This window comes from Eurosta solidaginis, chromosome 4, assembly GCF_040869045.1.
Source record: "Eurosta solidaginis isolate ZX-2024a chromosome 4, ASM4086904v1, whole genome shotgun sequence".
Taxonomy (NCBI): Eukaryota; Metazoa; Arthropoda; class Insecta; order Diptera; family Tephritidae; genus Eurosta; species Eurosta solidaginis.
Window position 1 is genome coordinate 78,622,157 of NC_090322.1, and position 14,244 is coordinate 78,636,400.

A 14,244-nucleotide genomic window follows, 5' to 3' on the forward strand; every position below is an offset into this window, starting at 1 on the left:
AAATTTATTCAGGGTCCTTGTAAAATTTAAATTATGTAGGTTTATAATATTTTCACCAATAAGATACGCAATGATAACCACTTGGACTGATTATGATTTCGAGAGCGGCATCCTTGGCCGAATATTTACTCCCTACTGTTTCAAGGTGTTTCTCTGGTAGTGTTCGGCAGCATAGCGCCCAAAAAATTCGTTAGAAAGTCTTCGGAGCTACACCTAGAGCTTCTAGGAAAGTGACGTCGACGAAGGTGTGAGTTCGAAGTCGTAGTCCTATAGCTTCTGTGATGGCATGTGGTGTGAGGGCCAGGAGGCGTGGTTGTTGTTGTTGTTGTTGTTGTTGTAGCGATAAGGTTGCTCCCCGAAGGCTTTGGGGAGTGTTATCGATGTGATGGTCCTTTGCCGGATACAGATCCGGTACGCTCCGGTACCACAGCACCATTAAGGTGCTAGCCCGACCATCTCGGGAACGATTTATGTGGCCACATTAAACCTTCAGGCCATCCCCTCCCTCCTCACCCCCAAGTCCCATGAGGAGCTTGGGGTCGCCAGAGCCTCGTCTGTTAGTGAAACAGGATTCGCCGCGGATAGGTAGGGTTGACAATTGGGTTTGGAGAAGCTATATATTGCGCTGGCAACCTGAAGGGTTGCGCTGCACACCCCTTGAATCTGGTATTTTAGTCGCCTCTTACGACAGGCATACCTACCGCGGGTATATTCTGACCCCCTTACCCGCTGGTAGCGACTGGTGGTAGACAGGATTGCTACTGTTCATACATCGGGATTTATATTTCTTAAAACAGCCGAAAACAAGGAAGTCTAAGTACGGGTGAAACCGAACATTACATACCCAGCTGTACACTTGAAATGCTGTTGTTGTTTGTTTTGTGTGGTTAATAGTGTTACAAGGCTGCGCAATAATATATATATAATATACATATGGTTCTATTCTGAACTAATATTTCTTCGAGTTATGGCTCCCGAAACATAGAAAATTGCATAGTCATAAAAGGGGCGTTGCCATGCCCATTTTATAAAATTTGAAGTTTTTCCTATTTATTATTATAAATCCACTTGGGAAATGAAATATCATTGATATAAAGGCCTTTTTTTTGCAAAGATATAGCTTACTTTATTCGTCCACGAGCCGTTTAAAAATCTTTTATATAAAAGTTGGCGCTGTCCTTAACCGATTTCGTAAATTTTTCTTCAAAGCATTCCTTATAGTAAAGGCAACCTCTCTGCCGAATTTTGTTACGATAGGTTTAACGATTTTTGATTTATGATTAATAATATTTGTAAATTTTTATCAAGAGTCTCAATATCAGTCCACACGTAAAATTTCAACATTCTAGGTGTATTATTTACTAAATAATCAGGGTTTTTTGTTTTCCAAAATGTTATATATTATAAAAAGTGGGCGTGTTTATCAACCGATTTCGCTCATTTTTAATACCAGATGGGTCCAGGTAACCTCGTGTACCAAATTTGGTGAAGATATCTCAATATTTACTCAAGTTATCTTGTTAACGGACAGACGGATGGATGGAAGGACGTACGGACATCGCTCAATCAAATTTTTTTTCGATACTGATGATTTTGATATATGGAAGTCTATATCTATCTCGATTCCTTTATACCTATACAACCAATCGTTATCCAATCAAAGTTATAATACCCTGTGTACAAGTACAGCTGGGTATAAAAAGAGTTTGGGGTGTTCATCAATAGGCCAGCGTTGGTGCTAATCGTTTAAACTGTGCCACGAGAGTTATGAGTATTGAAAGACCATTAATAGCAACCGTACGTCGCATTTGTGCGTGACCAGCAAGGAGCCGCAAATGATGTAAAGAAATCGTGTTTACAACGAGCATTAGGACTTAGCCCAGAAACTACGCTTTGCACGAGACATACAGAAAAAGTGTGACCATTTTAAGTACTTGAATTTTTTCGGCAGACGCATCAGCTGGAGTAAATGAACGAAGAAGCATGGGCGCCGCCAGGATTATTTTCAGGGAGGTGCATCTGCATCTATACACTATTATGATCTAATATATTGTGACGATTTTCCGTTTGGGATATTTTTAATCTCCTATTTCCAGTCGGTTCGTATCACTAGACTTTGAATAATCCACCAATGTTGAGTTTGTCAAGATGCTATTTATTAGCCACTCTATACACTTAAAATTATTCACACAATTATCCTCGTACTGCTTTAGTCAAGCCCTATTCACAAACTGAACACTTATTGCTAAATCTCTACTTCTTATATACTCACGGCTTTTGCCGTACATCATTTCTCCTAGGGTCTGGAGATTTCGTAAATAATCTTCTGTTTACTGATATGGTTATTTACGTAAATTCCTGCTATGTGCATTTGCGGTTGTTATTTACATTTTAGTTGTTATATGGTTTTTTACATAAATTCCTGCTATGCACATTTGTTGCTGTTATTATAGTTGGCATTATTACTCGGGGAATCCCCGCTGCCACGTAATGGATGTGAGGGTTTCCCTACTTGTGATTTCGTCAGTTCATGTTTCAGGATATTTTAGTTGTATCTATTAATAATTGCAGTTCTTTGTCGATAAGTAGCAAATCAATTGTTTGTAATAAAATATGTATGAACAGTCACTCATCCTCGTTAAGATATAAAAATATTAAGTTTTGTTAATTGATAAAAACTCGAATACTGTTTTCACACAGAAACTTAATGATCTCATTTCACCTGCTAATGAAATCGTAAATTTTTTGCTTTCACACAGAAGTAACTGCTCGATTAGTATGAAGGATGAGACAGACAATCATGGCGGAACGATACAAGGTGGGAGCATGTTGACATACCTACAAACAAAAAAAATTCCATGTACTTGTAAATTCGATGGACAAATGTCAAAATCGTACTGCGCCGGTAGTTGATGTATCAAATCAAATAAAAAAGGTTATAATCAGCTGTTCGATGCGGCGACCTTGTATCGTTCCGCCATGCAGACAATGACATTTGCTTTGAAAACTAAGAAACGGAAACGGAAGCGGAACGGAAGCGGAAATAATAATAGATTCGAATTTTGTAGGGAAGATTGAGCTCAATAAGCATCTTAATGTAGAAAATTGCCTTTATTATTCAATAAGCCGTCTGTGTGAAATTAGTATAAGACTCACTACTTGCATTTAAATTGATTTGTTACTACAAAAATTGGTTGAAGTAAAGATACATTATAATTACTTCATGAAATGTTTTTAAATTTTTTAAAATTTTTTTTCTGAATGTGTTAATGAATTAGGGTAAAGTTACCAATTACTGCATAGGCACGAATAGATGTACAACTCAGTAGAAATATGTTTATTATATATTTTTTAATATTGTTTTGTATAATAATTGTTTAAAATTGTTTAATATCACTCACTATAATTGTTTTAACACTATATAAAAATATTTTTTATTATTTTAACAACAACGATAATTATAACTAACTAATTATAATTATATTCATTGTAAGAGTACATTAATTGGTGATTTTGATGTTCAATAATCAGAGACAGCTGTTCAGTTATTGGTAATTTACGCATTTTTTAACTTTTAACTTTTATAAAAAATTTAATGGTAATAAACTAAGTAATTATAGTAAAATCTATAGTACATTTAAAGAATCTAAAAATATTTTTTAACAAAATAAAAAATTTAATTTTTTTTGCTTTATAATTATTAGTTAATTAATAATAATTAAAAGTAAAAAAAAACTTCTTGAATGTTCAGTTCGGCATTTACTTGAGTTTATTCAAAATAATTATTTTTGCTTAAAGGTACTAGCTCTGTGCATACAGATTTTCAAGCAGATGCATCATTCAATATTTCTAGGCGAAGCACAAGTATTTCATCAGTGGATATTGGCTTGTGTTTGGATTCTGGTTATGAAGTCAATGAAGATCTACGTTTGAAATTACTAAGATATCCTTGGAATCCTAGTAAAACTTACAACTTTAAAAATGATGTTAAACTTGATGCTAAGCGAACTTTTCGATATGAATGGCTTATAACATATCCGTGGTAGCCTATTCAGCTATAGCAAAAGGCCTCTGTGTAGAATATGTGTATTATTTCGACCTCCAGTGCAGCGTGGTCTACAAGGACAGTTGATAGTTTCTCCTTGTCTTGAATATCCAAATTTTCATGAAGCTGCACAGTCTCATGCGGCAAGTAAGTAGCATTGTGATGCACTGGCATCAGCAAATAAATTTGAAAAAAAAACATGGATAGAAAAGAATCAAGCGTTCGTGAATCTTTAAATACTATATATCACAATGAAATTGAAGCAAATCGTTTAAAACTTCGATCTATTGTATCGACAATTTTATTTTGCGGCCAGCATGACATTCCACTTCGTGGAAAATTTGACAAGGGTTCTGTTTTTACAGATCTGCTCCATTCTCGAGTTGACTCGGGGGACGAGATTCTGAAGAGTCACTTAGAATCCGGAGCGAAAAATTCCTTATCCATACATAAAATTGTGTTTATTTAGATTACTTTGGGAGTAGTACTTCACAATTATACTTCACAACCAATAGCGTGTTTACATCAAAACTCATTACTGACTACTCAGCTTTCGCTGATTTTATAATCTGCGTTGCTTCATGCGCATATTTCTACTAAAGTCTAGACGTTTTGCCATCTAGAACTGCTGTATCTCCTGCTTGGTAATTGCGTGTGTATGTGTGAGTAACAATTTCGGTGATGATTACATGTGTTTGTGAGTATGTATGTGTGTAAATGATGATTTATGTGTTCATCACCAGTGTGGATCCCTTTAATGTTTTTGTTGTTGTGTGATTATTTACTAACAGCCTAGTGATGCCAACATTCGCCACAATATAATAAAATAATTGTTTTTGTTTTCACTACGAATTTTCATGATCGCATCGCCTCACATTCCAATGAAATGTAAGATAGATTATAACACCAAATATTGATTATTTTTTATATATAATATAGCTTTATCAACTTTTCATTAAAACAAATACAATTATTAACTTGAGTTTAAAGTAATTTTAATTAAAGGCAAACTTCAATGGGACACTTCTATTTCAATGAACGAAAATATACATACATAATTCACAAAGGCCATAATCAGCAGATGTTTCGAAAAAGATTTCCTTTGTATAAAAGTGAAAGTCTCCGGTAGAAATGGAGTAACGCCACTTTTATAAAGCCATATTTGCAATTAGTGAATGTCAAAATACAATGAATTTCGTTAAATTTTCGGTTTAAAATTTGTTGGTTAGGGCCAAGGCCGTAATAACAAAGCTTATTCAACGAAGTATATAAAAAAAAAAGCTTTGATTTCGTTTCACTAAATCCTTCTGTCCAAAATCGCAAGAAAAAGCAATCAGCTGATGTATATCACCATCTTGTACCGAGTTCGCCTTGGTTAGGCCCGTTGTGAATTAAACTAAAAATATCTAACGTTTATTTTGTTTTCTAATACACGTACATATCTTTTTTTCTTTCTTTTAGGCAGCGAAATTAACAAAATATGCTAAATATCAAAAATTATGCGACTTCATATTTGCAATATTTACTGTGGTATGGATTGCAACAAGACTTGGCTTTTATCCACGTATTATTTATAGGTGAGTTTATAATTATGATTTGTTATATACCTAAAATAATAGATTGATGCGATATACCTCCAAGGAGATTCAGGCCAAGTTTCTGTTCCAATTTGCATAGTGCTAGCTTTTTATATCTGTGAAATAAACTCGATGTGCCCAGGACCGGCCCGCTTATGTGTTATTTCCAGGTGGCCGGGAAGTAAGGACCCGAGTATTCGGGTACCAGGGTAATACTCGGTACTCGGATAATAGCGCACCCGGTTACCTCTTGCAGTAACTCAAGTGCCGGTTGATCTCAGCGCGAAAAAAATTTGTAGACTCAACAGAAAAAAAAACAAGTAAGAGAGTCTTAAGTTCGTGCTAATCCGAACGTTATATTCCAAGCGTATACTTTCATATATATATTGTAACAAATTTAGTGAAATTCCGCCTATTTTACACCTTCCACTAAAGTTCGTATCCAATATTCAATAATGCAAAATGGTCTTTATTTGACTACTTTAAAAGTACTTCACAATAACACTTATACTTCGCAACCAGTAGCGTGCTTAAATCAAACTGATTATGGACGACTCAGATTCTGCTGCTTTTATACTCTCTGCCCAAATGTCTAGACGTTTCTTCTTCTAGGATCCTCTACCTGATCACCAGCCATACGCGCGTGTATTTGTAGTGTGCAACCATATGCGTGTGTATATGTGAGCGAAGTAGTACCTGATGATGACATGCGTTTGTGAGTATCTCTCTGCTGCTTGTATGCATGTGTGTACATGATGATTAATTTGTTTACGTAAATGCAAGTGTGGCAGCTTGCTTTATTGTTGTTGTGCTTTATTTACTTAGTATCAGATTAGTGATGTGAGTATCACTTAGTGTTACAATATGTATAGTATATCCTAGAAATACATTTAAAGAGAACATTAATTGATATGAAAGCTGAAATATACTATTATACGCATGCAACTATCGTATTCCGTAAGCAGCTATGGAACTTTTACTGTCAAAGAAACAACGTTATTATGCCGTTAAATTTTGTGGGTTTTTGTTCGACTTTGAAATTAAAACTTTTCTGAAGAGCTTAATTAAAAGGAGCGGACTAGGACCATCTAATTATTTTTTTTAATTATCGTTCTTTGCGCTAACACATGTATAATGGTAATGTAGTTACATGTCATAAATATATTGTCGGATTTGTGATACTAGGCAGTTTTTTATTAAAGTTGTTGTTGTTGTTGTAGTAACAGTGCTTGTCCCATTCAATGGGCACGACCACTAACAAATTGTCATCAAAATCCTGTAACGGGAGTCCAAGAAAACTGGCTTTTTCAACAGGGGCGGACCATAGGGAGATGGGTGTGTTATGGTTTCGCATGTTCAGTGGAGCAGCAAGGAAGGCAGTTGGCATGATCTAGTGGTGCTCTGTGGCTAGTCATGTCGGCTGGGCGGGGTTCTTGACAACCTTGCTTTCCTGCGCCATAAACAGAAAAAAGGTATATATCATGCCTTTAAAAAATGGTCGAAAGCGCAGAACTAATTCAAAACGCTCAAATGGACGAAAAACAACATCCGGTAGAACCGGATGTCACGGACAGACCGTTAAATTCAAAACGAAATTAAAAATTCAAAGAAAAATCTAACGCAAAAAAATTAAGCGAACCGGAAATGACCGGTTACCCAACGCAGAAAATCAAAATGATAAAAAAAGAGCTGAAAATTAGAACAAACCAAAAAAAAAGCCGAATATACATAGGGGCGCCGCGGGTGTTGTTGCGACGCCCGTTGCTGATCCCACCCTCAAATCCATGGCCACCGACGCACCTAATTTTTCGGTGGCCCCTTACCTGTTATACCCTATGTGCCTTCTAAATGAACATGAACATCAACATTCCCATTATTACAAACACTTTATTTATAATTCATTGTAAGAAAACTTACTCAAAATGTAATTAATACGAGGTGAACTTCTGAAGTCTAAAACTAACTAATGGTCAATCTTACAAAATCACGATCAAAGGAACTTGTTCATCATTGAAATTTAATTTGGCTTTATATCTTATTCGTATCTCTTATTAATGGGGATAATAAAAGAACTGAGTCTGTTTTGATATTGCTTTTGTAAGATAATATTCCTTACAAACGTTCTGGCCTAAGACCTTAATTGATTGCAACAATACGTGTATACATGACAACGAATGCAATACATCTAGATTTTTACCAAGCCTCATCCAAGTATTACAAAAAAATTTTACAGCAAAGGAAAGAAATAAAATCTCCTAAGCATCAATAGTCTTACTCTTTGCCGTTTTCAAATCCTTCTTACTATACCTAAAAGCTTTAGAAAAATGATCGCCCAGAAATTTAAAAGACCTGCATTTCTTTAAATTATTCGAATTAGTCGGATTGTTCAACTATTCGATTACATTCGCTTCGAATAATTCAAAGTACGCATACTCGCACATAACTTCCTTAAAAAAATGAACTGGAAAATTTTAATGTAATTAGGGAATCATTAGTATTTCAGGGGTAAGTATTAGTAATTATGGTTAGGTATTAGTATTGGTGCGTTAAATGCTACTAATTCTAGTTAAGTGTAATCGATACCTGTGTCGGTGTTGTAACTACGAATGTGGTTTGTTGGGTTTCTATGCATATGAGTGTGTTGGTTCTTGAAGACAAATAAAAAAAAAAATTTAGCACACCTTTCATATTTTTTAATAAAGTTGCTACTAAACTCTAATTACCCTTCGCCTCTTCAATCTTGTATTAATTAAAGATCGTTTTGTGGCTCTATTATCTGGGTTACCTTTCCCTATTCTCGTGGTTGTTCCTATCGCACTTTATAAAGTAGGCCCCAAGATTGTTATTTCAAAATTCCTACTGTTTGTAAGCTAAAACGTAGCCCCAAAGATGCTGACCTGATGATGTGCAAAATATATGTGCCTAATACGTGTGCTTGACAATAGGCATAATAGTTTATTGCTATTCACACAATGACAATCCACAACCTTATTTACCTAAATAGCTAATCATACATACTAAGGCTAGGTATGTGTGTTGTATGTTTATAAATCTATTGCGAGCTACCTCTATTTTAGATGAGTATTTATGATGATGTCTTCATTGACCACTCCCTAAGCTATGTTATGGATAATAAGTAAATATGTGTGTATATATAATATAAATTTGCCTATATACTGAGACAAATTCAATTTACAACTTGGTTTTATTTTCCTTCTTTTGTTTAGTTAGGAGCTTAAAAGGTGTAACTAAATTTATTAAATGACCGAACGGTTTACTGACTACCTTTGTAATTGAAATTCTTAATAAAGTCGTATATGCATTATGCAACTATATTTTTTTTTCTTCTTGTTAATGCCGAACTTAAAGTAAAGGTAAATAAAGGATAGTAAGTAAGCAGTTCGTTAAAATGTAATTCATTGTTTTTATTTTGCGAAACTAGGATCAGGATGTTTGAAGAAAAATTGTATATGTCGATTGTATGAATCATCACTAGAGTGACGGTGTTAATAGTAATTATAGTCAATTTGATTAGGTAATCATATATTCCTACTCTAAATTAGAAGTACTATTTACACATCGTTCACCAATCTTTAACCCAAGTAGTGATGAAATATACATATTAGTTTATATTCTTACTTATATAGCTGGTAATTGTTCCTATTTTGATGGTGATAACCACCCTTGAAATTATTAAGGCTTGAGTAAAATTTGTTAAGAAAAGATAGCTGGTTGAGAAGAAAAAGTAAACTACCAAATTTTTTTATGAAAATTCCTAACTTATGAAATTCTAGTTGTCCGTTTTACGGAACGAACTCACCCGGTTGTTGCTAAAATTGGTGTTTGGTGTTCTTAAGGTGGTTGCCGGTATGTCTGCTGTAGCGGCCTATCTGCACGGCCCTGCTGTAATTGTCGTGCCGGTGTGGAATGTTGTTGCCGGTATTGTTGTTGTCGTATCTGGTGGTATGCGCGCGTGGTGTTGGCACTATTAGTAGTGGTGGTGGTGCGCGGTTTTGACGCGCGATGATGGTGGTTGTTAAATATTGGTGGTGTAGCTTATGAGGCGGCTGGTTGTTGCCGTTTTGGCGCGCAATGTTGGTGAGTGGGCGCCGTTTTGGGCGTGCGATGACGGTGATGTTGCGCTGTCTAAGTGGTTGTGGTTGCACTTGTGATGGTGGTTGGCGCGTTGTAATGGTAGGCGCTGTTGGTGGTGGTTGCGCTGTCTAAGTGGTTGTGGTTGCACTTGTGATGGTGGTTGGCGCGTTGTAATGGTAGTGCGTTATAACAACAATTGCATCGCATCGATTTTGATGCCAATGGGAGGATTGGTTCTACGCCCCAAATCCCTATTGCACCTACTGTTCGTGCGGTGGTGTAGATTTAGGGCGCCTGGGTTTCAGGCATGTCCTCCATAAGCGACGGAGAAGCGGCTTGGTACCTCGAATACAGCAATGTAATGGAGGAACTCTTTTTATGATCGGTTCGCATGATCTGGTTGCCAGTTAAAGTTAGTTAAATGCTCTTCGAACACATCTTCTGCATACGGTCGGCCTTGCCCGGGTTTCGCAAAATGGTTTTTTCCAGCTTATAACCAATTAAGAGGGATCGCACAAGAACTGGAAATGTAGTGCGCATCACTCGTTCGTGCAGGTCACCATGTCCGCACCATACATGACTTGGTCAAATCCCCCACTTATTTGTGGAATTGTTTTGGCGTTCTCACCATAATCCTTCGATGCGTTGATTGTTGTTACGGATGCCGACCAAATACGCAAAAAAAGGTGATTAGCTTAACCACTTAATCGTACCTTAGTTGAACTTTTTCCTCCTCAGCTGCAGTACCAAAAAAACCAACCTCTCTCGTGTCCGATCCAGCAGAAAAAGAAATAACAAGCCCGCTTCCGTATATGCTTCCGCTATCTAAATCCACCGATCAATCGGTACCTCGATATTTTAGCGCTACATCGTTCCGTTCAACCACATGTTGGCTCATATCCCTGTCACACATACCATGTTCCGATTTTAAAGTCGTCGTGTTGATGATAGGCGTATGGAATTCAGAGGGAGCAACTTTTGCATCGTGAGAGAATTGTGCGCTGAGTTAACTGGACTTGCCAATAGAAATATCTTAAAGCGCTTTAAAAAAAACAATATTCACCATCAATGTGTTGATTATGTTTTGCTTTCGCCATCTGTTTTTGACAGTCTCTATACCATTGAAATGGAAGAAACAAAATCAGCTGACGAGATGAAATTCTTGGCGATGCACCCGGAATTATCCAGAAAAGTGTTTAACCACTCCAGGCAACCATGAGTGGGGTGAATTCTGACCTTTTCACCTATCGCTAACCAACTAGTACTTCCAAAATATGAATCTCCCAAGCGGGCCATAACAGGTGTTAGAGGCGTAGGTTCCACATTACAATTGAAAAGATGGTTGGTGTCATGTGGGGACACATCACATGCAGGACGTACATTATGTATGTCGGGGTTGATTCTGGACAAGTAAGAGTTTAAAAGGCGTTTACCGATTCTGTGTGGATTTGGCTAAGGTCCTGCTTATGCTTGCCTGGCTCAAACGGCAGTGTTTGTAGGTGCCGGTCGTCATAGTGCTTTAGGAGATGTTCCCTTAATCCCCGTGGAGGCGGTAGGATGTCCTGGTTTGTGACAATTAAGCAAGAACTGTTTGTTCAGCATTTCATTGTGCTCTTTAATATTGAACTCTTTGGCTTCACTATGCAGATGATGTTCGGGAGTCATAGGAGACATCCGGTGGCAGTTCTGGCTGCAACATTTTGGCAGGCCTGTAGCCTTTTCCAGTGTGTATTTTTAAGACCAGGCGATCAGACTGATGACGCGTAGCTCACGAGCGGCCGGAAAATTGCTTTGTACGTGGTTAGCAACGTTTCTTTATCTTTTCCCATGTGTTGCTGGCAAGCGACTTGAAGATTTTGTTGCGACTTTGTACTTTGGAAACAATCTAGGTGGCATGAGCTTGGAAGGTTAGAGTATTACCGAACGTTACCCCTAAGATCTTTGGGTGACTGACAGTCGGTAGTGTGACACCATCGACGCGTACGCCCAATGTTTGCGACATCTGTTCTTTCCACGTCGTAAACAGGGTGGCCCAGGATTTTGTCGGTGATAGTGCCAAGTTGCGTGAGGTGAAGAAACCGGAAAGATCAGGCAGATAGCTGTTTATTTTAGAAACTAATTCATCAACTGAAGGGCCTGCTCCTGTAGCCATATTCGTGCAGTCGTCGGCATAGGAAATGATTATGACTCCTTCTGGCGGGGAAGGGAGTTTTGATATGTGAAAATTAATTTTTTTAGGTTTAGAAATTTTGTCATAAATTCAACCGACGCCTGCCGACTACTCAGGTAATTAGCGGTCCATCTATTTAGACAAGCAGGAAGGTGTGAGCCTTCTATGTCTTGGAGTAGCGTACCGTGGTTGACTGTGTCAAAAGCTTTTGACAGTTCAAGTGCCACGAGCACCGTCCTATGTTGAGGTTTTTGCTAATTTAACCCTTATTTAATCTGAGTGTTAATGGCATTGAGCGCGGTGGTGGTGCTGTGCATTTTACGGAAGCCATGTTGGTGCGTGGCTAGGCGAAGATTTGCCGTGAAATGAGGGAACAAAACGGTTTCCAATGTCTTTGCTACTGGCGAAAGGAGTGATATCGGTCGATAAGACTCGCCTTGCGAGGTTTGCCAGGCTTAGGCTTTAGCGGAATTATCCTTGCCATTTTCCATTTTTCGGGAATGACGAAGGATTCCAGTGACAGGTTGAAAACATGTGTTGAGTATTTAATTCCCGCATCGCCAAGGTGTTTAAGCATTGCCATGGCTATTCCGTCGGGGCCTATTGACTTGGAAATCCTGGCCTTACGGATGGCTGCTTCAACCTCTGTGGGGGTGATGGTAGTGGGTGGGATGTCGTGTTTATGTATATGGGCTCGTCTGCTAGCACGACGTTTGGCTTTGTCTACAGAAGAATGCATTATAAATTGTCAGCAAAAGCCGCTCGCGCATTTCTTCGAATCAGATAAAGTTTTATCACCGAAGGCTACAGTTCTTTGGATGGTCCTCCCATTTGGTACGTTTATGTTCATTTATCAGCCGCATGATATCCAAATTAAGACTCCTAATAAGGGGGTCTCTAGAGTTCTGTGAAGTTGGCACCTACATGTGCGAGTAATTAAAAAAACCATATCTCATTCGTTTGTCCACCGTTTGTCCATGTTTGTCCAGGAAAACTTTTCGTTTGTCCATGTTTTGTTAAAAAGTTATTAAAAAAAAAAAACCGTGTGCGAAGTTGGCACCTCCATTTGCGAGAAATTAAAAAAACCAAATGCCATTCGTTTGTCCAGGAAAAATTTTTGTTTGTACACCTTTTGTTAAAAAGTTATTTCAAAAGAAAAAAATCGTGTGTGAAGTTGGCACCTCCATTTGCGAGTAATGAAAAAAAACCAAATGTTTGTCCATCGTTTATCCACGTTTGTCCAGAAAAAATTTTCGTTTGTCCAGCTTTTGTTAAAAAGTTATAACAAAAATATTTTTTTTTTCGAAAAGCCCCAAAATTTTTTTTTCGCATTATTTTGCTAAATCGTATGTCTGTCGTTTGTCTATCGTTTGTCCAGGAACAATTTTCGTTTGTCCATCTTTTGTTAAAGAGTTATTTAACAAAAAAAACAACATCGTGGGTGAAGTGAAAGCTAGGCGTATTTCTTTTTTCCTCCTTCAAACAGGTATAAGCATATACATACATATTTAATCACCAATTATATAACAACTAAATACCACAAAAAAATTTAGGGGTTTTTTCGAAAAAAAAAATATTTTTGTTATAACTTTTTAACAAAAGGTGGACAACCGAAAATTTTTTCTGGACAAACGTGGAAAACGATGGACAAACGAATGGCATTTGGTTTATTTAATTACTCGCAAATGGAGGTGCCAACTTCACGATTTTTTTAAATATCTTTTTAACAAAAGGTGGGCAAACGAAATTTTTTTCTGGATAAACACGGACAAACGATGGGCAAGGACGGACATACGATTTAGCACAATAAAGGGAAAAAACTAATTTTTGGGGTTTTTCGAAAAAAAAATATTTTTGTTATAACTTTTTAACAAAAGGTGGACAAACGAAAATTTTTCCTGGACAAACATCGACAAACGAATGGCATTTGGTTTTTTTTAATTACTCGCAAATGGAGGTGCCCACTTCACGTACGATTTTTTGTTTTGTTTTTGAAATAACTTTTTAACAAAAGGTGGACAAACGAAAATTCTTTCCTAGACAAACATGGACAAACGATGGATAAACGACGGGCATACGATTTAGCACAATAATGCAAAAAAAAATTTTTGGAGTTTTCGAAAAAAAAAATATTTTTGTTATAACTTTTTAACAAAAGGTGGACAAAATTTTTCCTGGACAAACGTGGACAAACGATGGGCAAACGAATGCCATTGGGCTTTTATTTACTCGCAAATGGAGGTGCCAACTTCACACACGATGTTTTTTTTTTTGAAATAACTTTTTAACCAAAGATGGAAAAACGAAAATTTTTCCTGAACAAACATGGACAACGAATGGCATTTGTTTGTTTAATT

The 14,244-nt window shown here is 37.1% G+C and overlaps 1 protein-coding gene across 5 annotated transcripts in view; it reads left to right on the forward strand.

The window, feature by feature from the left end:
• schlank (ceramide synthase schlank) overlaps positions 1–14,244 on the forward strand; it is a 737,426-nt gene that overhangs the window by 542,323 nt on the left and 180,859 nt on the right. For all 5 annotated transcript variants that reach the window (XM_067782172.1, XM_067782169.1, XM_067782170.1 and 2 more), the window contains one exon: positions 5,507–5,622. In XM_067782172.1, coding sequence (XP_067638273.1) covers positions 5,507–5,622 — 116 coding nt within the window. The remainder of the gene's footprint in view (positions 1–5,506; positions 5,623–14,244) is intronic.